General features: G+C 58.3%; 4 protein-coding genes across 8 annotated transcripts in view; 1 reads left to right on the top strand and 3 right to left on the bottom strand.

Annotated features, from left to right (window-relative positions):
* ZBTB46 (zinc finger and BTB domain containing 46) overlaps positions 1 to 2,976 on the top strand; it is a 64,915-nt gene extending 61,939 nt beyond the window's left edge. For all 4 annotated transcript variants that reach the window (XM_035025580.1, XM_035025577.1, XM_035025578.1 and 1 more), the window contains exon 5: positions 108 to 2,976. In XM_035025580.1, the coding sequence (XP_034881471.1) occupies positions 108 to 479 (372 nt within the window). In that variant the 3' untranslated portion in view covers positions 480 to 2,976. The remainder of the gene's footprint in view (positions 1 to 107) is intronic.
* Positions 2,977 to 3,677: 701 nt separating this feature from the next.
* On the bottom strand, positions 3,678 to 7,411 carry SLC2A4RG (SLC2A4 regulator). The gene is made up of 8 exons (XM_035025586.1): positions 7,216 to 7,411; positions 6,751 to 6,905; positions 5,655 to 5,764; positions 5,087 to 5,259; positions 4,914 to 5,014; positions 4,570 to 4,834; positions 4,394 to 4,485; positions 3,678 to 4,302 (listed from the first exon to the last, which is right to left on the bottom strand). Exons 1-8 carry the CDS (start codon positions 7,324 to 7,326, stop codon positions 4,191 to 4,193), a joined length of 1,119 nt encoding a protein of 372 aa, XP_034881477.1. The 5' UTR covers positions 7,327 to 7,411; the 3' UTR covers positions 3,678 to 4,190.
* Positions 7,412 to 8,169: 758 nt separating this feature from the next.
* LIME1 (Lck interacting transmembrane adaptor 1) lies at positions 8,170 to 10,702 on the bottom strand. The gene is made up of 6 exons (XM_035025587.1): positions 10,553 to 10,702; positions 9,624 to 9,742; positions 9,415 to 9,472; positions 9,256 to 9,343; positions 8,774 to 9,138; positions 8,170 to 8,674 (listed from the first exon to the last, which is right to left on the bottom strand). Exons 1-6 carry the CDS (start codon positions 10,685 to 10,687, stop codon positions 8,441 to 8,443), a joined length of 999 nt encoding a protein of 332 aa, XP_034881478.1. The 5' UTR covers positions 10,688 to 10,702; the 3' UTR covers positions 8,170 to 8,440.
* Positions 10,703 to 11,251: 549 nt separating this feature from the next.
* On the bottom strand, positions 11,252 to 23,537 carry ZGPAT (zinc finger CCCH-type and G-patch domain containing). 2 transcript variants are annotated; one of them, XM_035025584.1, is made up of 7 exons: positions 23,474 to 23,537; positions 22,435 to 23,077; positions 13,739 to 13,872; positions 13,408 to 13,563; positions 12,370 to 12,489; positions 11,881 to 12,280; positions 11,252 to 11,678 (listed from the first exon to the last, which is right to left on the bottom strand). In XM_035025584.1, exons 2-7 carry the CDS (start codon positions 23,013 to 23,015, stop codon positions 11,540 to 11,542), a joined length of 1,530 nt encoding a protein of 509 aa, XP_034881475.1. In that variant the 5' UTR covers positions 23,016 to 23,077; positions 23,474 to 23,537; the 3' UTR covers positions 11,252 to 11,539. The 2 variants fall into 2 exon arrangements, with proteins under 2 accessions (XP_034881475.1, XP_034881476.1); XM_035025585.1 differs by having other exon boundaries at positions 23,370 to 23,479.
* Between the last annotated feature and the right edge of the window lie 38 nt (positions 23,538 to 23,575).

The raw sequence follows: 23,575 nt of genomic DNA, 5'->3' as shown, positions 1-23,575 counted from the left end.
CGCCCATCCCCTTCACTGACCGCACTGACCGCCGTTCCCCCCCGCACGGACCGCCGTCCCCCCGCACGGACCGCCCGTCCCCCCGCTGACCGCCCGTCCCCCCGCAGGTCCACAGCAAGGACAAGAAGTATGTGTGCAAGTTGTGCAGCCGTGTGTTCATGTCGGCCGCCAGCGTGGGCATCAAGCACGGCTCGCGGCGCCACGGCGTATGTGCCGCCTGCGCGGGCCGAGGCGTGGCCGGGCCCCTGGACGGCGGTGGCACGGAGGGCTCCCCCGAGCTGTTCCCTGGCGACGGGCCCTACCTGGAAGACCCCGACGACCCGCGGGGGGAGGGCGAGGAGGAGCTGTGCGAGGACGAGGATGAGGTGGGCCTGGCCCACGAGGACGCGCTGCTGGCGGCCGAGAAGGAGGACGAGGACTCGCCGCGGGGGCCCGGCAGCCCCCCGGGGGCGCCCGACAAGGACTTCTGGATCTCCTAGGCCGCGGGTTGGGGGCGGGGGCGGGGGCGGCGCCACCCCTCCAGTGCGCACGCGTGCGTGTCCGTGTGCGTGCGTGCGTGTGCATGTGCGTGTCCCTAGGAATCTGCTCTCGCCTGGGGCCCGGCCACGCTGAGCCCCTTTATTCTGCTCCTGCCCCAGACACACACACAGAAACCGGCCCCGCGGGGTCGGAAGCAGGCATGACCCCAGCAAGTAAGGGCTCCGGGACCGGACAGGATGTTGGGGGGCACAGGGTGGGTTTGAGCAGAGGGAGGGCACACGTTCCCTGGTGTCTGCGGGGACCAAGGGAGGGTCCCCAGCAGGGGCGCGTAGCTAGGGCACGCATGATGGCCCGATGGCCGGGTCAAGGTCGGGGCTGGTCGGGGTCATGAGCGTGGTCCCCGAGGCCACAGGTCCAAGGGGTGTTAAGGAAGGTGTTGCGTACACCCGATGTCCAGTGCTGGAGTCTCCCCCCGCCCCCTGCTCTGCTCCCCCTTTCTCAGCAGCCTGGTCACTGCCTGCAGCCACCACCGCAGCCTTCTGCCGCTGCCGTGGCGGCCCGCGGAATTCAGGTCCAGTGTACAGAAAGCCCCGTGGCCCTCCTGCCTCTGGGCTTTGGTGCTTCACATACAACAGCTGCAGACGCCCCTGCCGGGGCCGAGGACTCCCAGGTGCTATCATCCGGTGGAGGCCGCCAGGTGGGGACCGACGTGCCACGCTCCTCTGGTGCAGGGCTCAGCGCGCCCCGCTGCTGGCCACTCAGGGCCCTTTGGGGCGCCTGGGCTCTTCGTTCCGCGTGCACTTCCTTGGGGAGCCCGGGGGCGGCCTCGTCCCCTCGCCTCTGCCGTCCTTCGTGCCCAGGCCCCTCCTGCCGGCCCCTCCTGGGTGCCCTTGCCTTGTTGCTGCTAACACTGGAGGTGGGGATCCTGACAGCCGTGCCACCTCCCCGCGTGGGTAACCAAACTTTTTAAGTCGTCAGAGACATAGTTGAGGTAGTTACATAAAATTATTTTGTTTGGCATTATTTTTCTGACGTGACAAAACCTAGCGTCTTTCCTTCAGCTTGTCAGTCCTTCTGTTGTCTTTGTAGATGAGCTCACCGCCTCTTTGTGATCTGGTTTTTTCTGAGTGAAAAGCAAGGGCCCCGCTGTGAGGACCCTCCCCTGGGCCGCAGGACCCGCCCTGGTCTGTCCCCTTCCCCGGTAAGGCCGTCGCGGACCACACTTCACTACTCAGACATTCCGTCCTGCGCCCGCACGGCTCAGGAGCAGGCAGGGCCCGTCCGGGCACGAGCCCCACTGAGGGCAGTGTTTCTACGTTCTCTTTTTCCACGGACTGTAAGCTTCTACCAGGCTGGTCACCGTGTCCCATCTATTCTTTTTAGGTGGAAAAAGGAGAATCCCCCGAGCCCCTAACTTAGGTTCCGGGGGTGGCCTGGAGCGCTCGCCTCCCTGGCTGCCGCTGGGGTGCCGGGGGCCTTCTGTGCGTGTTTTCAGTACCATCGGTTAGAGGGCGTGGACAGAGCCGGCCACCGGCCGCCCGCGCCCCTGTCCCCCGAGGGGGCGTGGGGAGCCCTCGCGGGCTGCCCTGCCGGCTCTTCCTGACACGCGGGTGGGGGCTGGGGGGCGAGGCCAGTGCAGGGGCTCTGGGACCCACTTCCCTTGCTGCCTTTCTCCAGTGGGGCCCCGGGCTGCACCCCTCACAGGGCCCTCAGAACTGTGTACCTCCCCGACTTTCTGACCCCTTTTCTAAACAGACCTACTTTCTTATAAATGTATTTGGAAACCAGACCTTTGCTACCAATAGTGTCTCTGGGTTTTGTACCGGTCCCACCGCTCAGGCCGTCCTGCCCACACCCTGGGCCATCTCTGCCTCCGCACTCAGGACATCTCGCTCTTTCCGACCCGCTCGCTCCCTGCTTTGGACCACCCTTGCTGACCTTTTTGGAGGGTCGCTCTCAGTGCCACAGGGGCATTTTCTTCCTTAAAACCAATACTGTACTGGAAAACCGAGGGCCCCACTCCCGCCCACCAAGTTCGCAAGGCGTGTGCGCAGTTTGCCTCCGTCGACGGAAATGAAGGCATCCCCTCTCAGGAGGCGTGGAGGGAAAAGACGTGTAATGAAGGGTTTTTTTACGTGACTGGTTTTTTTTTAAATCAACGTTTAAACTAATAAATATTTTTTTATGAAGAGGAGAAAAATGTGTAGATTACATTTCACGTTTTGTACTTTTTTGTTTGTGTCTGTCTGTATTTTGGTGTTTGCAACACCCAAGTGGAAAATGCAGTCCGTTGAGTGGTGAGTTCTTTGGGGTGGGGGGGGCAGGGAACCCGTATGACTTTTGTATCAAGCTCTGGATCCCGACCAGGTTGTATATTTGGACTCTGGGTTTTGGGAAACAGTCATAACACTGCCAGGACTGAATAGGGACCTCGACTCAAGAGACACGGCTACTCCTTCCAACTTTGCACATCTTCCTTTTTAAGAAAGAAACTGAGAAAAGGCAAAAACTGGAACTTTTTGCAATATGATGAAAGATAATCTTATTTTCGCTCATTCTGTGACACGTGCAACGCTTAAGAAAGCCATACTTACTGGTGGTTTTTATTTTTTAGGTTCTATATTGTGTTTGTGTGTGTGGCCCTTTCAGAACCACTCGTAGTGAGGGTGCTGTGTGTGTGCTTTTCTGAAATATTTATTTTTTCAACATGCTTTCAATCTGTCAACAAAAACAAAACAAACAAGGGCAGTGTTTGAAAATTGTTGGTTTTCTTTCCCTTGGGGATAATCTATATCATATCAACTTTATATTATCATAAACCTGTGTTTGTATTGGAGATGTGTTTAATATTTGGGAGAAGAGACTTCGGTGATCGGCTGGCAGAAAATCGCAGCTGTTGCAGTCCGTAGCCACAGGGCAGGTGGATGGCACCTTCCTGTCTGCCGGGGCGAGCTCTGGGCCTGCCTGGGGGTCTCCTTCCTGTGACGGGTTAGCTTCGACCTTCTTGCAAAGCTTCCACTTTCAATAAACTGGGAAATTGCTGCTCAAGCGGACGCCTCGTGAGTGTTTCACAGTGTCCCCTCCTCCTCTGTCAGGGCGTGAGCCCTCTGCGGTCTGTTGGCTGGCCTCCCTGGTCTGCCCACCCACCACCCCTGCCTCTGGCAGGATCTCAGTTCCCCCCAGGAGGCAGACACGGCTTCTGGAAAAACCCCAAATCTTTAATTTTTCTCCTTGCCTGGCGCGGCCCAGACTCGAGACACCTGAGCTTCGCAAACAAGATACAAACGTCAGCGCCCGGGGCCCTCGAACCATCGGGTTAAGTGCGGGCAGGGGAGGCCCCTCCCTGACACCCCTCAAAGTGCATCACAGACCGGCCCCCATGTGGCCCTGAAGTTGGCCCATCAGCACCCTGACAAGTCCATGGGCTGACAGGCAGGGAGGGCGGCCACCCCCAGGGACCCCGGGCCAAGGGGACAGCCGTGAGGTTTGGCTTTAGTGCAAAAGGCTGGTTTCTTCAGAGGCACTTTGAGTGGTGGGACCCCCCCCCACAAACCTCTGGGGGTCCAGGGTCACCGAACTTCCCCCACCATTAAAAAGCAGACCCTGCCGCAGGAGGAGCGCCTGGCTGGGGGCTGGGGGTAGCTTATTTTCTCCTCGGCAGAGTCCTGGGGAGCGGGGCAGCAGCTTGGGGTGGGCACGGGCGCGCATGCTCAGTCCAGGAAGCGCTGGCACGCCTTCTTCCAGCGGCAGGCTGTGCACCACAGGTCCCGGTGCTCCATGCCGTACACCTTCCGGCACTTCTTGGCGTCACCCCGGGGCTTCCTGGGGGGACGCAGAGGAGACGCGGCGGGCTCATGCTAGGCCGGGACCCTCCCTGCCGGACACCTGCCCCGGCCCCTCAACACGCACGCACCTTGGGTTGGCACCGAGCTTGGAGGGCAGGGTTGGCACACAGGTCCTGATGGTGGTGGGCCGTGGCTCCAGGCGGATGGGGGCCAGGCAGCCCTGAGAGGAGACACAGCTGTGTCCTCTCCCCCGTCCCGAGCACCCCGAGACTCACCCAGAGCTGCTGCCTGTGGCCTCACCCACCTGGTAGGTGTTGTCACCGTGGCACACCTCAGGGGGTGCCGCAGAGCTCAGCACGGGGACTGGGGGCAGGGCCAGCGGCCGCAGCAGGCTGGACAGGGTCGGGGGCTCTGGCAGCTCCAGGCGGGGGAAGGCGGGTGGCGCGGAGGCTGTGGGGGACACTGGGGACAGGCTGGACAGCCCGTCTGTCAGCACATCCATGCCAACGTCCAGCTCTGTGTAGTAGAAGTCCTCCTCACCGTCGCTCTGCTCTGGCTCTGCCTGCCGCCTGCGGGGGACACAGTGGGTGGGAGCTGAAGCCTTGGTCCACCTGGCTTGCCCCACCCCCCCCGCCAGCCCCACCGCACCCCAGGTGCACCAGGCGGATGTGTCTCTGCATCCCGGAGGCCGTGCTCAGCACCTTCCCACACCGCTTCCACAGACACTGGAACAGGACCTGCACTGAGCTCTGGGTGACAAGGGCTGGTGGTCAGGCATGGCCACCGCGTCCACCCCGCCCTGAGGGCTGCCTCAGGCTCACCTTCCTCTTCCTTGGGGCAGGTTCCCCAAATAGGAAATGGGCTGCCTCAGAGGGCAGTGGGGGTGACGGGGTAGATGGAGAGGACTGGTCGCTGGTCAGGTCCCAGCCCCAGTCTCCGCTGCAGCTGCCCAGTGGCCGCACCAGGGCCTCCTTCCAGGGCTCCAAGCCAGGCTCTGTGGGGACACACCGGCAGCCGGGTTAGGGCTTCCGTCGGGCTCGGGCTGCTCTTCAGAGGCTGCCGCTGCAAGCCCCTTAACTCTGCGCCTCCGCCCGTTCACCTGGTCACAGATGAGCCACGTCTTTTGGAGGAAGCAGTGGCCGGGAGGACTAGCCTCCTCAACACAGGGACATCCTGCGTGGGGAGACGCCTGGCCAGCCAGGGGGAAATGCACAGGTCACAGGCCCGCAGACTGGGACACACTGAGAGGCACTGGGGGTCCTGATGTCTGTCTCAGGCCTCAAGAGGTCTATTTAGAAGGTGGTGTTCCAGGCAAAGAGGTTCTGCTTGCCCCAAGGGGTGGGCAACCACAGGGTCCCGGAGACCCCAGGCCAGGTGTCTCAGTCTCACCTGGGCTACAGGCTGCAGCTGGGGCCCCCAGCAGGAGGGGGCTGGTGGACAGACTTGTGAGGGCAGCCGCAGCCATGACCTCATCCAGTCGGGATTTTCCCGGGGGGGCTCTGGAAGAGATGTGGGTGGCGTCCAGCAAGTACTCCAAGCTCCTCCCCTAGCCCAGCACACGTGCAGGCCTGGGCACTGTGTGTGTGTGTGTGTGTGTGTGCAGGCCTGGGCACTGTGTGTGTGTGTGTGCAGGCCTGGGCACTGTGTGTGTGTGTGTGTGTGTGTGTGTGTGTGTGTGTGTGTGGCACGGCTCCCTCCCTCCAGGCACTGGGCTGGAGGCCCGTCTCCACCCCCAGCTCGGATTACAGAGACCAAATCTCCAGGAACCACCAGACACAGGGCCCAGGCTGGGGTCTCCCTGAAGCCTGAGTCCTCTGCAGCCTGGGCTTTGTTCCACGGTGGCTCCTTCAGGCCCAGGCGCTGGACAGGGGTCTGAGGCCCCACCCCCAGGCCGGGCCAGGCGAGGCCAGGCCGGGCCCAGCCCTCCCCCCAATCACACAGTAACCAGGGTTGTGCAACAGCAGCTGCAGCCGCGCCAGGCCTGGGAGGGAGGGACCAGCCAGCAGCAGCCAGGGGAGACAAGCTGGGTCCCCAGGCCCCAGCAGGCCAGGCCACAGCCCGCCTCTACCTGAGAAGCCAGCTTTGGGTGTGGGGCACCCAGGAGGGTTTTAGGCAGGGCTAGGAGATGGCCGTCAGAAGCCCTGGGGTTCCTGGACCGTCAACCTCACGTCAGCGGGCAGCCTCTACGGCACAGAGACTGACAGGGGCCCCCTCCCAGCTCTGCGCTCTGGCCCCCAGAGCTTGGGGGGCGCACGGGGCACGATACACTGATAATTTCTGCTCCACTCCTCCAGCGCTGGAGAGCTGGGGAGGGGGGCAGGAACCCCAGGTCGGGGCCCTGACCTGCCCTCCACCAAGACCCCTCCACCCTCCGTGGGGTGGGGCTCGAGAAGGCACGTGCCCGCGCCCCACCCACCACCCCTGCGCACACCAGCGCACGTGTGCGCACGCCCACCTCGGCCTGGCGCGATAGACCCTGGCTCACCTCTGCGCTGGCACGGGGATGTGCGCCGACGGCTTCGGGGGCCCCACCGCCGCCCCCGCCCACGTCCCCGGGACCCCTAGGTTGGCGGCCCGCGGCTCCGGCTCCCGAGGCAGCACGAACTCCAAGCCCGCAAAGCCGCCGCCCACGGCAGGGCCCTGCGGAAGGGGCAGGCTCAGCGCAGGCAGCGGCACGGGGGTTCCCAGCCCCCACCCCGGATCCGCTCCGCACCCGCCCCCCAAACCGGCTGCGGCCGGTGGGGACGGCGCAGCCCCGCCCCCGGCCCCGCCCCCGGCCCGGCGCGGCGGGAAGCGCTCCCGGGCCGCTCGGCCCGGCACTGCCAGGCCCGCGGACACGCGCGGACCGCCACGGCCGCCCCGCCCCCCGGGGCCCAAAGTTTGTGCAGCCCCGACGCCATCTTTGCAGCGAGGGAGTTTGGTCGGCGCCCCGCCCCCCGGCGCCCGGTACCTGCGGCGGCGCGGGCACCGATACGGGCGCGGCCGCGGGGTCCCGGCCGGCGGCACGGGGCGGGGGGCGCCCGCAGCCCGGAACGGGCAGCGGAGGGCGCTCGGCCTCCATGGCCAGCCGGCCGGCCGGGTGCCGAGGCTGCAGCGGCGAGGGCGGACGCTCGGGACACGGCCCCCCAGGCCGGGCCGGGCCGGGCTGGCCGGGCCGCCGACCCCTGCCCTCGATCGGCCGCCGCCCGCGCCGCGCGGCCGGGAGGCTGCCGGCCGGCCACGCCCCCTTAGCGCGGCTCCCGCGCCCCGCCTTGCGGCCCCGCCCCTGGCGCACGCCCATTGGCTCGCGCGCTGTATCAACATTCCGAGGTGGACCGCGGCCGGGGCCAGCCGCGCTCCCATTGGCTTGCGCTCCGAGGCCCGGCCCCCGAGCCGGCCGCAGCCGCGCGGCCTGGGGAAAGGGCCCCGCTCGCGGCACCGCCGGTTCCTGTCGGTCCCTCGCCCCTGCGGAGCCCGGGGTGCCCGTGCGCCCCCGCCGCCGGGGAGGGCCGGCTTGCTCGCGGGTGTGCCTGCGCGCAGAGCTGCCAGATCCGGGGAAGGGGTCGCGTCTCCTTGGCGGGCTTCCCGGGAGCAGGTTATTCTTTAACGCACGACTGCCCACCTACCCCGTACCTTATGTAACACCAGGGGCTGGGCGGCGGAGCCCTCCCTTAGTGTTCAGGGTCCAAGTCCCACCCTGGGGCGGTCAGCTCGCGGGCCGGCTGCAACACGTGCTAAGACCGACTTGGCCTGGGGACCACCACCCCTAGAGCTAGCTTCCCTTCCCCACACTGTCTTCTGAAACTGACCAGCTGCGCACAGCTTCAGGCGGCAGGGCCCAGACACCCCAGGCAGGAGTGCCCTTCAGACAATCCCTGCCAACCTTCCCAGGCCTTCAAGAAAAGTAGGCTGTGAGGCACGGCTGTATTCATCCTCCCTGCGCTGGGGATTTATTAAGACCTTGGGAGAGGCTAAGAGGCCACGGCAGCCAGGACCCCCAAGGACCTCACAGGCTGGAAGCCTTGGGATCTGGACTTTGTGCTGCCAACTTCGGGGGGCGGGGATAGGGAATGGGCGTTGGGCAGTACTCTGGAAGGAGGAACTCTATACTTGGTCGTTCCAGGCAGATGGGGAGTTGGAGACCCCTCCCTAGGTTGAGGCTGGGGAAGCCTGCAAAGGTGCACTCATGCTAACAGCTAGACCAGGAGGGCTCCAGGTGCTGGGGAGGGGGCGGGCATCTCCTGGATACTCTCATACACATTTTCCAGGAGGCCATCATCCTTGCCCAGGCCCCTGAGTGGGAGGGTCTCGTAGGACTGGTCACTTCCCAGAGGCGGAATTACTCCCCTGCCCTTCGGGTCCAGCTGGTCTGTGGCAGGTCCTGGATCCCTCTTTTTAGGCTTCCTGACTCTGGAGTACAGGATGTCCACCTGGGAGAGAGGAAGCCAACCCAAGGAGGGGTCAGCACCATAGACTCCTTCGAGGACCTGTACAGCCCTACCCACCCTACCCCATCCGCTCCAATTTACCTGAACAGCTGGGGTCAGCTTGGCCTTCCCCTGCCCCAGGCTTTGGGGGCCCTGATCTGTTTCCTTGAGCTTCTGGATACAAGCATACTCCGCCACCTCAGGTCTGGCCTCAGGCCCAGGCCTGGCACAGCTGCTGGTTAGCTGTGCCCCTGCCCACACCACAGGGCTGGCTGCCAGGCTGGCCCTGGGGATTGCAGCCAGCCCCACATTGGAATAGGTGGCCTCGGGGCAGATGGAGGGTGAGGTGGCAGCAGGCATTGCCTGGGGCAGTTCCCGGTGTGAGAAGGCTGCCATAGGCCTGCTGGTGCCTCTGGGCACCTCCAGCCATTGTGGGCGCAGGATATCCATGCTGGCAGGCCGCGGAGCTAGGGGTCAAGACAGAGGTTACTGGGGCAGGGAACCGATGCGGGGGGAGCCGCGGAGCTGCTCCAGGGTGCAAGCCCCGCCCATGCCCCGGTCCCGCCCCTCCCGGCTGGGCTCACCTCTGCAGCCAGCAGGGCCCCCATGCAGCTCGTGCAGTCTCGTGTCCGACTTGCTGAGGGTGCAGAAGTGGTGTCGTCTCAGCAGTGACTGGGGGCAAGGAAGGCTGGTGGGTCCTGTGCTGGCCCCGCCCTGGCCCCCGGGGACAGCCTGGCACTCACCGCTTCCGCTGGCATCACACCGCCCTGGGGCCTGGCCCGCTGCCTCTGCACCCGCTTCCTGGGGGCAAGAGTCTCATCAGGCCAGGGAGGCAGAGATGGGGGGCTGAGGTGCCAGGCTCTGGTGCAAGGCCCAGCAGGGAGGCTCACGCACAGAGCCAAACCTGCTTGGAGCCATGGCCCACACCAAACCCAGGTCAGGGATGACATACCTGTGGCAGGCCGTGCACAGTGTCCACAGCCAGAGGGACAGGGCAAGGCACCCGAGGACCCAGAGGGCAGGAGGGGCTGAGGGCACCTGTGGCCCCATCCTGCGAAGCCGCAGGTAGGCCTGGGGGCAAGAAGACAGGGTGCTGGAGGCGGAGAGGCTGGGCACCTACCTGGCAGCCCCCCCTGCTGCACCTCAAGCTGCTGGGCAGTCTCCTCCCCCTGGGGCGCTCTGACTCAGCACACAGGAAACCCCAGGCTCCACAGCCCCTCCTTCCTACAGAAGCATGGAGTCCAGGCCCTAGCAGCTACCTTCCCACCTCTGAAGGGGGGCTCCTCGTGACACGGAAGGAGGCGTGCTTTGCTTGGCCCTGTGAGTACCTGAGTGGGCGAAGATGACCCAAACGGTAGCTGAGCATGGCTGGTGAGGAGGGGCAGGGGAGTTGTGAGCAGGCCAAGGGCCTGCTGTGGTCACCGTAGCCTGAACTTGGGACCTAGGGAGGTCCTGAGGTCACACCCTAGGCCCTCTAAGGCACAGGCCACTGTCTCAGATGGTGCCCCTCTAGCCATCCACTGCTGAGCTTTGTCCCCTGAGGGGCTGGATAGGCAGGGGAGGGGTCAGCAGGCAGGGAGAGGTTGCTTTGTCCCATGACTGCCCCCACCCTACTTCTCCCTGGCTCTCCACCCCTCCCCTCCAACTGTCCCTGCCATCGGATCAGGGTCTTCTTCCTGGGATCTTAGCAGAGCTGCTGGGGTGGGGTGTCTCTAGAGACGGGCGGCCAGTCTGCCCAGACCCAGGGGGAGTGGGCTTAGCTCGTAAGAGGGTCTGGGATGGCTAACCTGGTCCTCCCAGACCCCAACCCTCAGCTGCTCCCAGGAGGGCACCAAGGGGCCTGGGGACCTGACCAGGGTGGAAGCCAGAACAGGCACTTACCAAGGCCGGCGCGTGGTGGCCCCTCCTCAGCCCCGTGTGGAGCAGGCCTGGCGGCCTGGGCACCCTGTGAAGTGCCTCTGTACAGCCCTCAGCCTCGCTCCCCACCTCACTTCCTGCCTGTGCATCTCCCTGCATCTCCCCAAGCAGCCACTCAACGCTCTGCAGCCATCGCTCCTGCCGCAGCCCCCGTGTGGGGTCTAGACATCACTTGGCGGGCGTGTGCAGCATGCCAGCGCTGCTCCCAGAGCCGAACTCGTGGTCTCCTCCCCCCGTGAGGTGGGCACACACCGGTGAGGAGGCAGGCACAGCACGGGAACTGGGCGGTCTCGTGGCCGCTGCATCCTGGGGCTGAACCCAGGCTCTCAGACTTCCAAACCCAACCGCCAGGTCCTCCTGCCTCATTCATGGTGCTTCCTGAGACGCATCTGGCCACGACCTCCTCCCCCTGCTGTAGCATCAAGTCCCACACACTCGTGGGGGTCAGGCAACGTGGGGGTCGGGCAAAGTGGGGTCGGGGCAACGTGGGGGAGGGGCTGCCGGCAGAGCCCCACCCAAGAGAGCCAGGAGAATGCCAGCCTTTGGGCCCTCCGCCTCTGGGCAGGGGGCGGCGCCCACTCAGGGCCCCTCCAGCCTGGCCCCATGGCCCTGTGCAGAGACCCCTCTGCCCCCAAAGCCCCCACAAGCCAGCTGAGCCTTCACTGAAAGACACAACATGATCACTTTAATGTCTTTGCGAAGGAGACCCCCTAAGACACTGGCAGGTGGGCTCAACGGGCAAGTTAAGTGTCCAGACGTGACCCCTGCAGCCCCATCTCCATTCAGCAGTGTCCACATGCCCTGGGCCAGGGAGAAGGCTGGCCATGGGGGCTAGGCTGGGAGCAGGGGCCCCTCTTCCAGTAGCATCTAGTTGCTGGGTGACAGCTAGTCTTCCAGAGGGCAGCCAGGAGCTGGGGGCCCTGAGCTCTGTCCACTGCGTGCACAGGGGCTCTAGAACTCAGTCATCTTCTTGTGGGTGTCTGCTTTCCTCTGCTCGCGCTGCAGGCCTGCCTCCTGGGCCTGGAGCTGTCCCAGCTCCCGCTGGGCTCCCATCAGCCTCTCCTGCAGCTGGGCTGCCGTCACACTGTGCCTAGACAGGAGCCTGCCGTTCAGCATGGGCTGCTGGGCCACCGGCACGAAGCCCCACAGTGCATCCATCCTCCTCCAGGCATCAGACCCTCCTCAGACAGCCCCCACCCTCGGTCAGAGCAATCTCCCGCGTGGGAACTGTGGGCTGAAGGCACTGCCACCCTGGGGTACACCCTCTGCCCTGGGTTCAGCCCCACACGTACCGGCCGGTGTTTCGGGCGAGGGCCTTCTGGATGCCCTGGATGTCCCGCTGGGTTTGCTCGATCTTCTTCTCAGTCTGGAAGAGCTGCAGGCTCAGGGCCCGCTTGGCACTCTTGCTGGCATGGTATATTTCCTTGCCGCTCCTCCTCCCTGGGGGGGCCCCCTTAGCCTCCAGGGCCCCAGGGGCCCGGCACTGCAGCTTTTCGTTCAGAAAGTCAAACACACTACGAGGGGGAGGACGCCCACCCCTGCTCCCCCGGCATCTCGGGGGCCTCCGGGTTCCAGGCGTGCTGCCCTTGGTCCTCTCCTGCAGGATCTCTGCGCACTGGTCCAGCGACTTCCCTCGAGGAAGCACCACAGCATGGATGGGCTCCACCCGGCCCTCTGCATGCCGGCCCAAACCTGGGGGCACACAGGACTAGCGCTGTTGCTGCTGGACCTGAGCGGGGCTGTAGCCGCCCCCTCCCCTCCCCAGGGCAGCACACACTCACCCTTGCCAAACTCGTAGCCCATCTTGGCCAGGAGTCTGGAGCCAATGCCCCGTGTGTGCACCTCCCAGCCAGCAAAAGCGGAGCTGCAGGTCCCGTGGTCGGCAGCACTGGGTTCCACCACTGCAGGAAACAGGGCAGTGGCTCAGCCCCACTGGACATGGAGCACCCTGGGCTCTCCATGTTAGCCCAAGAGCTCAGCTCTGGCCCAGGGCTGTGATACCCGGCACCTCAGGCTCTCCATCGATTGCTCAGACCTGTCGTTGGCACGTGACTCTAAGGCCGAGCACTGGCAGAGTGGGGCAGAGTCTGCTGCATCCCTCCCCACACCTCAACGCCACCCCCGAGGTCACATGGCAGCCCTCCCCCCTGGAGCCCTCCCCTGACCCACCTTCTCAGGCGGTGAGCTCCCCTCCTCCCCTGGTAGAAAGTCACCACCCACTTCATGGCTCAGTCCTCCCCGCCGCCCCCGTGGACACAGGGGTTCAGAAACTACCAACTCACAGAAGAGATTCCACAAGAATATCTCCTCTCTACATCCTAACTGACCCCTCGGGAGGGCTGGACACCTCCAGCTATTCCTGAAACTCTCCTGTCCCTGGCTGTCCGGACCCAGCCTCCCCTCTATCCACCAGACACTCGGCCCCTGGGGAGACCACTGGAAGGAGCTGCTCCTGCCTGCACTCCACGCCCCACCGGCCCCGTCTTACACGCCGACTTGCGTGTCAGCCCTGCCTCGGCACACACCGCTTCGGCATGCAGGGTGTGGAGTTGTAACCCTCACATGTGCTCCCTGAAGACAAGGGCCAGGTCTCTGCCTCTGTGGGTCTCAGAACCTGCCCCCCAGCCTGCACACGCTCTGTCATCTCCCCCACCTGCTCAGGCATGAGTGCCCCCTCTGCTGAGCACAGCCCACCTCCCTGCAGCCACACTGTCCAACGGGTCCGATGGTCACAGGCCCTGCCAGCCGGAAGCCTCGCAGGTTGACTGCTGCCAATGCTTCCCCTTCCTGGCTTCTGAGACCCTGACCTGCTGCCGTACCTCTGGCATAGCTTGGGTCATCCGCGTCGCCACTGTCGGAGTCCGAGGACCCTGCGGGGTCCGTGCGCAGTGGGGGCAGGATGCCGTCCCCCTCCACCACGGCCTCCTTCAGCAGCAGTGAGTCAAACCTGACTGTGTAGTAGCCGTTATCCACATCTGGAGGCAGGGGACAAAAAGGCAGGCCAGGTCAATGGCCTCAACAGGTGGTAGGAACCACACTGAGTGTTGGAAGGAAGGTGGGACCAAGGTTGAGGGTGGCCTCGCTCCACCTGGGCATGCAACGGGGCTCTCCAGTAAGAGCCCTGTCTGAGAGGCCTGTGGGCAGCCTCACCGGTTATCCGAGCCGGGTACCAGAGGCCGTCCTGCTGCTTGGCCAGACACGCAGAGCCGGCCTGGAGGGAGCTCAGGTCTGGGTCCTGGAAGGGGCGCAGCTCGTCCACAGAGACCACTTGCCCATGGGAGAACCTGCCAAGACAACCACAGGGGAAAGGGGCTCAGACACAGCGCACTAGGGGCAAGTGAACCCAGGAGAACCAAGTCCACCTGCCTGGGCACTGCCGTGAAGGGAGGGAGAGACGGGAAACAAACGGACACACACACGTGCATGGACACGAGTACACACATACACCCCCGCACACAAACACAGGCAGGTGTATGCAAGACGCACACTCTCTCCTTTGCAGGATGGATCTGCCCCCTGAGGACAAGATGCTTTGCACTACTCTCCAGCTTTCTGGGCTAGAGTAACGACGTGGTGGGCAGACACCCATGGGACTAAAGCTCCCCATCACCTCTCCACCAGACAGGAGGCCCTGACACTAACAGATAATCAAGGCAGGTGTGTGTGTGTGTGTGTGTGTGAGCTCACAGGACTGGTCCTTCCCAAACCAAGTGGGAGAACACAGTTGTAACAGCAATGTCCTGACCTTTAGATTTCAGTGAACCAGTGAGATTAAAACCAAAACCGAGAGAGGGAGAGGAGGGGGGAAGAAGGCGAAGAAAGAGGAAGAAATGTGGGGACAAAGGACTACAAGCTTCAACTCTGCCAAATAAAGGCATGAAAGACTAACCACATATCCACTCTACTGTGCCAGCATTTCAAAGAGGAAACTGTTTTAACCCTACAAGAGCAATCAAGGACTTGCATTCACCCCGCGACGCAGAGACAATGCAGCCGTGGCAAGTCCTTCCAGGCGGAAATTGGTGGTGGCACAGGGGACAGAAGACAGGTTCCACCCTCTCACAGGTGGACAAAGATGGCCTCAGACACCTCCCCTGGCAAGATTGCGGGCAGTTCCTTCTGCTCCCTGTCCTCAGGCCCTCAGGACGCTGCCAATGACCAAGCAGCAGCAGCATCTGCAAGACTGGGCCCCAGACGCACTGCAGTGGTGACTCTGCTTGAAGATCCTTGTTCAACCAAGGAGCAACACAATGTGTTCACAAGAGGAGGCCAACACCCAGGACTGAGGTCAGCCAAATACCCACTTCAACACTCCCACAGACGCACGCCTCCACAGACATGCATGCCCACACGTGCCCCCACAGACACCCCCAGACATGTACCCCCCAGACATGCGTGCCCCTGCACACACACATCCCCCTCACGCCTGCACCCCACACACATATCCCCCAAACACGTGCACCCCACGGACACGTGCGCCCACACACATCCCCAGACATGTGCACCCCCAGACACGCGTGCCCCCACAAGCCCCCACAGACACACCCCACAGACAAGCAAGCACCAGACACATGCCCCCCCCCACGCCCCAACACACACACCCCAGACACGCACACGCCCCCACAGACACATGCACCCCCACAGACATACGCCCCCACAGACACCACCAATTAAAATTTCTCTGCAGGAATCTTCAGTGATAACAGAAGCCTGAAAATTTGGTATACTCCTTAACCTGGGAAAGCACGTCTAAGAAATGATTCTAGAAAAATAATAATGAAAGTACGCAAAGATTTGGTTCAAAGGATGTTAACCAAATACCAAAAGACTTGGAAATAACCTAAATTTCTAACCATGGGGTGTAGTTAATGGCATATCCATAAAATGAATTTAAAACTAAGACAATGGGCAAATTGATCAATGGAATGAAAAAGAGCACCCGGGAAGAGCACCATGCACACAAAAAACTTCCTATGTGACAGAGAAAATACTACAAACAAGTGAGGAAAGGACAGACTACTGGTTTCATAAGGAAAAGATTAGAAACTGGTTTCCTGGGCGCCTGGGTGGCTCAGTCGGTTAAGCAACTGCCTTCGGCTCAGGTCATGATCCTGGAGTCCCGGGATCGAGTCCCGCATCGGGCTCCCTGCTCGGCAGGGAGCCTGCTTCTCCCCCTGACCCTCCCCACTCTCATGCTCTCTCTATCTCATTCTCTCTCTCAAATAAATAAATAAAATCTTTAAAAAAAAAGAAGCTGGTTTCCTGTGTTAAAAACCCCAACTCAATCACCTACCGCACAACATTCACAGAAATGCATTCCAAAATACACAAATCTTGAACCTCAAAACAAGTATTTAGAACTATAAAGAAGGTTCTGAGTTAGAGCTGTGGCCAAGTACAGGAAAACAAGGCTAAAACTGAGCAAAGTGGTCCAAACTCACAGCTTCAGAACTCTGGAAATGGAACGAAACAGACAACACGTTGGTTAGTCATTATTTTTGAAAAAGTGCCCAACTTTGGGACAGAACGGGAGGTGGGAATGTCTGCAGCCTTCACAGTGGGGGAAACTTCCTGCTTGCCCTCGGGGGGAAGTACGGCAGTGGTGAGACCCAGGGCTCTGGTGGCTTGTGGGCCCAGCTGGAGTGGGCCCTGCTGTTAACAGGGGGTATTTAGCAAGTACCTAACAGGTACTTCAGGACCAGAAAATTAAACGACCACGTAAGAGCTCCACCCTCCAAACACCCCTGCTTCTCCAGGAAACATTGTGCATGCATCGGGAGCTCCAAGAGATGCAGGGTCAAGTGAAAGTCAAGAGAGATGGGGGGCTGGCTGAACTTGGAATGTGCCCCCCAGCACACAAAGATTGATTGACCGATGGGGAGAAGACTTTTGGGAAAGACTGTTTGAGAATAACCTCTGCCTAAATCATTGGCTGGCCGCTAAGCCATACAGACACAGAAGTGACTCCTAAAAAGCCAGGCTAAAAAGTAAATATGAATTTAAAGATCTGAGTAGAGATACCAGAAGCTGCATGTTATGAGGGGGAACAGACTTCGTAATTTAGGTCCAGAAAACATACCAAGATAAAGCGAAATACTGAGGAAAATGATTCAGAGTTGCTGTATTATCTGAAATGTACAGTTTTCAATAAAAACTTAGGAGACAGGCAAACAGTAAAGTGTGACCCACACTTAGGAAAAAAACTGTTGATAGAATCTGAGTGGGCCCAAATGTTGAATCTTGCAAAGACCTCAAAGCAGATAGTCTAAGTATGTTCAAAGAACTAAACGAAAATATAATGACAATGATTCAGGGAACAGTGAATCTTAAAACATACATAGAAAATATATAAATGAATAAAGTGGAAATTCCAGAGTTGAAGTCAGTAACTGAAACGAACAACTCACTAGATGGAACATTTCTGGTTTCCAGTCTGGTGTGTAAGAAGCTGGGAAGTTGCCACTTTGTTCTAACCACAGGTAAAAAGCTGAACAAAATGAAAAAAATCACTAACTCTTCTTAGATCCATAAGAGAAGAAAGGTCACAGGGCAAACTGCTATGCCAAATTTGGAGAGACCAATAGGCAGACATCGAGAATCACAACTTACCAGCACAGTAAGCCCCCGGCAGGAACCACTGCAGGACCCAGTGCTAGAAGGGCGACCCTGACTGTGACTGAGGGCTGCTTGGTGGCTCGGTATGGACAAGTCTGGGGGCTCTCACACTTTTTTTTAAGGCTTTATTTCTTTATTTGAGAGAGAGACAGAGAGAGACAGAGAGGGAAAGAGAGAGAGGACAAGCAGGGGGAGGAGCAGAGGGAGAAGCAGACTCCCCGCTGAACTCGATCCCAGGACCCTGAGATCATGACCTGAGCCGAAGGCAGATGCTTCACCGACTGAGCCACCCAGGTGGCCCAGGGCCCTCATACTTCTGTGAATTTTAGTCCAGGAGCTCTACCAGGTTCTCCAAGTGAATACTGCAGGGGGAGGGGCAAAGGAACCATCTTGAAATACCTCAGAGCACTCTACTCTGTTCTTCTTAACAAGGCCTGTCCTCAGGGGAAGCTGTTTAACTGGAGCCTAATCTGATGGCGTTTTATCAGAACCTAGTTGAACTGGGGGTTAGAGAAACACCCAAATCCAGCCCAGTCCAGCCATCCTGTGCCATCTAAGTGGGGTGTGTGCATGACTGAGAAGTCCACGTGCAGTTCATAATCCAGGGGCAGAGGTTCACTAAAAGCCTGTGATCTCATCGGAGGGCTGCAGAATGCTTCCTGTCTCACATCTTACCACCATGTTACTAAAGGCCCATTTACAAGTACAGTTCCTTTAACCCAAAAACAAAGAAAATCCTGAAAGCAGCAAAAGAGAAGGCCCTCTTCATGTACAAGTGTTCCTCAATAAGGTTAACTGCCTTCTCATCAGAAGCTACGGGGGCCAGAAGGCAGTGGGATGACATATTTAAAGTCCTGAAAGGAAAAAACAAACCCTGTCAACCAAGAATTCTATATCTGCCAAAACTATCCTTTGAAAGAGAAATGAAGACATTCCCATATAAATAAAAGCAGAGGGAGTTCATTGCTCATATACCTGCCCTACAAGGAATGCTAAAGGGAGTCCTTCAGACTGAAACAAAAAGACACCAGACCATAACTCAAGCCATAAGAACACTGATAAAAACAACTACATAGGTAAATATAAAAGCCAGTATTATTATTCCTTTTTTTGGGGAGGGTTTGCAACTCATCTTTTTTCCTCTACGTGATTTAAAAGACAAATGCATGAAACGATACTCATAAATCTGTATTTCTAGGCACACGAGTACAAAGATGTAATTTGTAACAGTAAGAACATGGGGGGGTGGACTGTATGGTAGAGTTTCTGTATACTATTGAAGCTAAACTGACATTATTCAAACTAGATTGTTATGTTAATTATAATCCAGAGGGTTTCATTAAAAAAAAAATAACAAAAATATGTCAAAAAAAATCAAAGAGAATCAAAGTGATAGAGTGGAAAAACAAACACCAAAGAAAGCAATAATGAAGAAACTGAGAAACAAATGACATAAGGCCTACAGAAAACAAATAATGGGGCACCCGGCTGGCTCAGTTGTAGAGCGTGCGACTCTTGATCTTGTGAGTTCGAGCCCCACATTGGGTGTAGAAATTAGTTAAAAATAAAATCTGGGGTGCCTGGGTGGCTCAATTGTTAAACGTCTGCCTTCAGCTCAGGTCGTGATCCCAGGGTCCTGGGATCGAGCCCCATATCGGGCTTCCTGCTCAGGGAGAAGCCTGCTCCTCCCTCTCCCACTCCCCCTGCTTATGTTCCTGCTCTTGCTATCCCTCTTTGTGAAATAAATAAAATATAAAAAAAAGAAATCTTAAAAAAAAAAAAAATAAGATAACTGAGGTCAGTCTTCATCAGTAACTACTTTAAATGCAAGCAGAGTACATAAACTCTAATTAAAAGACAACTGGAAGGATGGATAAAAAGAAGGACCAAATTCTATGCTATCTATAAGAGACTCATTTTGGGGCCCAAAGACAACAATACATTAAAAGTTACTATATACGTCTTTCATACAAATGTTGTAACATGAACTTTTGAAAAGTTGGGGATACTTGTATAGAAAATCAGAATCTCAATAGATTGAAATTTGTCAAACTGAAATTTGTCAAATATATTGAAATCCATGAGTACATAGCATATTAGAAATATTTTTTTAAAGCTAATTTATTACCTTCTCAGGATGAAAGAGAACCAATTCATTATCTTGGAAACGAAGTAAATAAAACAGAAAAATCTAGCATTTATCCTGCATTTTTATATGAACTGTTCCTCTGGGTAGCCAAATCACAGATGGGGGAAAGCATCTCTTTATGGCTAGTAAATGAAAATGAACAGACAGACAGATTTCTACTTTGCAGTTCCCACTGCATCAGTGCATTAGGCTCTGATCACCAATGGCATCCAGGGCTGCTACCATCACAACAGAAAAACCAGACACCAAGAATGTCTTGATGAAAGAACAGCACCTAGAGTCTGGCCAAAGAGGGTGAACCTGAATGTGCTCAGCTCCCTCGATCCAGCTGCCAGCTTGCAGAGGAACGTGCTGGACCAGTGGTGTTCAATGATGGGCCAAAGGGCCCAGTCCTTCAGCAAACTGTGAGGCCAGGAGAGGCAGGAAGAAGGGTGTGGACAGCCAGATTCAGACACAGCAGCTTAGTGAACAAGATTATACCACAATGTTCATACCACAGTTACACCTGAGTGACAAGCTGGAACAAACACAAGGAGGAGACCAGAATAAAGGTCCGGAATAGTGGCCGTTTTTGGAGTTGGGAGCAGACTGCATTTGGTTTGAGATGCATGGAGTGGCTTTGGGGGTGGTTGGCAAATTTGCAGTGGTGAGCTGAGTGGTGACCGCTGGGAGGTTACAGTAATCCCTATACTACGTCCTTACTTCACACATCTGATTTTATTCTATAGCAAGGTAAAAAGTTAACATCTACTGTGAGCTTACAACATGTAAGGTACTGTTCTAAATTTTTTGCACATATTAATGCATTCCATTCTCCCAACAACTACGAAAGACAATTCTCACTTCTGTTTTACAGATAAGGAAACTGGAATACAGAAATTAGGTTATAACAAATGTACGAAAAGATGCTACATCTCATTAGGATTCAAGGAAAAACAAATTCAATCATGATACCATTTTCCCAGCTTTCAGTAGGCAGGAATCTGCAAGTCGGATAATATTACCACAGGCAATTATAGAGAGAACTAAGGACTAGGAACCGTACTTCATATGGAAACGGAAACTCTGCACATGCTCTCTACATGGGTTAGGTACTAGGGAAATTTCCGGCAGGTACATAAGAAGACACGTACTAAGATGTTCACAGCAAGTTGTTTGTAAAAAAAAAAAAAAAAAAAAAAACTGGAAAACATCAGAAAGAACAGAATAAATAAAATGTGGCATATTCGTGAGGGAAAAAACATAGCAGTTAAAATGAACTAAATAGCTCTGCAGATAACATCGATGTCTCTCACAAACACCCATAGTGAAAAAGGCAGGCTGCAAAATGAACCATACTGTATGATACCACTTGTTTTAAAAATAACACAAGTATGTATTCTTTGTATATACACTCATGTCTGTGAAGAGCTAATATTTGCTAAAGGGAAACTGAGTTGTGATCACAGCCTCCCAGGATGGGGAGGGGCTGTGACAGACTGGGGAGTCAAAGGCATTTCAATGTTATCTATTTTGTTTTGTTTTTAAAAACGTAAAGCAGGGGTGCCTGGGTGGCTCAGTCAGTTGGGCATCCGAGTCTTGGTTTCAGTTCAGGTCAAGGTCTCAGGGTCAGGCTCCACGCTCAGCAGGGAGTCAGCTTGACACACTCTCTCTCCCTCTCCTTCTGCCCCTCCCCACCCCACACATGCACATTCTCTCTCACAAATAAATAAATCTTTAAAAAAATAAATAGGGGCGCCTGGGTGGCTCAGTCGTTGGGCGTCTGCCTTCAGCTCAGGTCATGATCCCAGGGTCCTGGGATTGAGCCCGCGTCGGGCTCCCTGCTTTGCCGGAAGCCTGTTTCTCCCTCTCCCGCTCCCCCTGCTTGTGTTCCTGCTCTCGCTCTCTCTCTGTCAAATGAATAAATAAAATCTTTAAAAACAAAACATAAATAAATAAATAAATAAAATAAAAATGCAAAACAAATGCCCGATAATGGCTCATCAGTCCGGCGGTGGCGAGTGGGCGTTGTAGGCTGCATCAGTCGGGCCTAAAGCTAACAGAGCACGCAGCATGGGGAGGCTCAGCAGTTGGGAGCCGTCTCAGAGCTGGCCTGCCCCTGGTGCAGGCTCGCATGCTGCCCCTCTGAGCCAGGCAACCTTAGCCATAGGTGGGCCCACCTCTCGGAGTTGCTGCACAGATGAGTTAATACGTGTCCAACTCCAGGAGCAGTGCCTGGCCCAGAGAACGGCACAGGGATGTGTCACCCAGGGCGGTGAGGTACCCCAGAGATGCTAATGGCAGAAAAGACAAGAGAGGTTACTGCTCTGTTCTTTGACCACGTTGTTCACCAGCACGTGGATAGGTCCGCTTTGTGAAAACTCATCAAGTACGTTTACGATTTATGCACTTTCTGTGTAAACAGGACACTTCAATGAAACAGGGAAAAAAAGAAGTGCGGAAAAACGTGTCAAACACCACTCCGGACCCAGCAACAGTCTATAAAGAAAGACGACGACCAAAGAACTAGAGATAGTTTCCCTGGAATATTGACAAAAAAGGAAAATTATCTACCACACATTTCGGTAAATGTTCCTTCCAAAGATAAAGTAAAAAGGAGCAAGAGCAAAGTTATGCACTTACAAAAAAAAGACACTGACTGTTGCAACAATTGCGGAAATCTCAATTTGAACAAAACATTACTGCTAAATTTGTAAGGGGCGTGTTCTTAAGTATTTATAGACAAAAGAAAAACCCCAGTAATTTCTAAAACTTGCTTTACAATAGTCCAGGGAAACAAAAGTAAGACAAGAGCCCAACAGAGCCTGGCAAGGGGTGGTCCCCGATAAAGCCGGGTATCGGGTATAGACAGGGCGCCGCGCTCTCCAGTTCCGTGACAAAGTCTACTTACAAGTTCTACCCTGAAAAATGGATCTAGTGATGGGTGGGGGGCATCCTCTGGCTCAAGAAAATCCAGTGAACATTCGACCGAGGACGACGCTGTGAGGAGCCACCAGCCCCCAGAGCTCTCTCCTGGTCAGACCCACGACGCCCCTGAGCCTGCGGGCGAGTCCTCGCGCCCCGGCACGCCCCGGGGAGTTACCTGCAGTTCTCCTGGAAGCGGCACTTTCCCTCCAGGAAGAACGGGCAGGGCTTCAGGGACTTGTGAGTGGGGTAGAGGTACAGCACCCGGACGCCCGTGGAGCCATCGTCGGCCTCTTCCGTGCCCACAATCATGGCGTTGTGGTACTCCAGGGTGCCCCAGGAGCTGTAGTAGGGCGCGTTCACCTTCCTCCCACTCCAGTCCTCCTCCGCGTCCTCCCCCTCGTCCTCCTCCTGCCCAGGCCCGCTGGGGGCTGGCTTTGCCTCTGGCTCAGGGGCGGGCTCCAGCTCTGCCCCGCGGGCTCCAGGCCCCCCCACGCCTCCAGCAACGGCCTCCTGGAAAGCCAGGTACTCAGCATCGTCCTGGGCCGGGGGCTCTCCACCCAGGGCGGCCAGCCCCTTGCTCTTCCTGACCGACACCAGGCTGGCCTCGGTGAGCTCGATGAGCTCCTTCAGGTGCCCCTGCAGCTGGCGCAGGTCGGCCAGCTCGGAGGGGTCCAGGCCGGCACCCAGCGCCAGCTCCACCTGCTGCAGCTGGGCGTCGTAGGTCTGCAGCGCGGCCTGCAGGCTCTCCTCGTCCATCCTGAGAGGGCGGAAGGCGGGGCGGGCCCCTGGGTCCTCAGCGGGAGGCGCGGGAGCCAGAGCTGCAGGGAGGAGAAGCCGCTGAGCCCGGCTCGGCCGCCCTCATCGCCAGGCCTCCTCCGCGGGGCTGACAGCCAGCCCTGCGCGGCAGCCGCGCTCAGCGCTCCTCGCAACAGCCCGCGGAGCCGGCGCGGCGCTCCCTCCCGTTGGAGGGCCGGGAAAGGGCCGGGGGGTCTCGGACCCGCCGCTGGCCCACAGCCTCAGCTCCCTGCCCTCCGCCCCGCCGCCCTTCCCCTCCGGCTCCGCTCCGGCCGCGGCCTCCCCGCCCCGGCCCGTCTCCGCTCGACCTGTCACCTCGGGCCCCGGCCCCGTCGCCCAGATCGCGCCCCCGCGCCCGGGCCGGGCCCCTCCTCCGCGCGGGCCCCCGGCTGCCGCCATGGAGACCCCGCCGGCCTCACCGGCTACGGCGGCCGGCGCCCCGGCTTCCGCCCGCGCAGCCCACCGGCACCTCCTCCCGTGCGCCGCCGCCGCCGCCGTCGCCGGAAGTGCCTCGCGCGGGG

Source organism: Mirounga leonina, unplaced genomic scaffold (assembly GCF_011800145.1).
Source record: "Mirounga leonina isolate KUSES-001 unplaced genomic scaffold, KU_Mleo_1.0 Mir_195, whole genome shotgun sequence".
Lineage (NCBI taxonomy): Eukaryota > Metazoa > Chordata > Mammalia > Carnivora > Phocidae > Mirounga > Mirounga leonina.
The sequence above is the reverse complement of the archived record's forward strand: the minus strand, read 5'-3'. Positions and strand labels throughout refer to the sequence as shown.

Excerpts from the sequence above, each read along its gene's own strand:
- ZGPAT (XM_035025584.1), bottom strand. The coding sequence starts at position 23,015 with ATGGACGAGGAGAGCCTGCAGGCCGCGCTGCAGACCTACGACGCCCAG. Across the intron at positions 13,564-13,738 it reads GTACCCGGCTCGGATAACCG|ATGTGGATAACGGCTACTAC; the intron begins GTGAGGCTGCCC and ends CCCTGCCTCCAG. Across the intron at positions 12,281-12,369 it reads GGGCTACGAGTTTGGCAAGG|GTTTGGGCCGGCATGCAGAG; the intron begins GTGAGTGTGTGC and ends GTGTGCCCCCAG.
- LIME1 (XM_035025587.1), bottom strand. The coding sequence starts at position 10,687 with ATGCAGGGAGATGCACAGGCAGGAAGTGAGGTGGGGAGCGAGGCTGAG. Across the intron at positions 9,473-9,623 it reads CTGTGCACGGCCTGCCACAG|GAAGCGGGTGCAGAGGCAGC; the intron begins GTATGTCATCCC and ends TCTTGCCCCCAG. Across the intron at positions 8,675-8,773 it reads AGCTGACCCCAGCTGTTCAG|GTGGACATCCTGTACTCCAG; the intron begins GTAAATTGGAGC and ends CCTCTCTCCCAG.
- SLC2A4RG (XM_035025586.1), bottom strand. The coding sequence starts at position 7,326 with ATGGAGGCCGAGCGCCCTCCGCTGCCCGTTCCGGGCTGCGGGCGCCCC. Across the intron at positions 5,765-6,750 it reads ATCCCCGTGCCAGCGCAGAG|AGCCCCCCCGGGAAAATCCC; the intron begins GTGAGCCAGGGT and ends CATCTCTTCCAG. Across the intron at positions 4,303-4,393 it reads AAGCTCGGTGCCAACCCAAG|GAAGCCCCGGGGTGACGCCA; the intron begins GTGCGTGCGTGT and ends GCGTCCCCCCAG.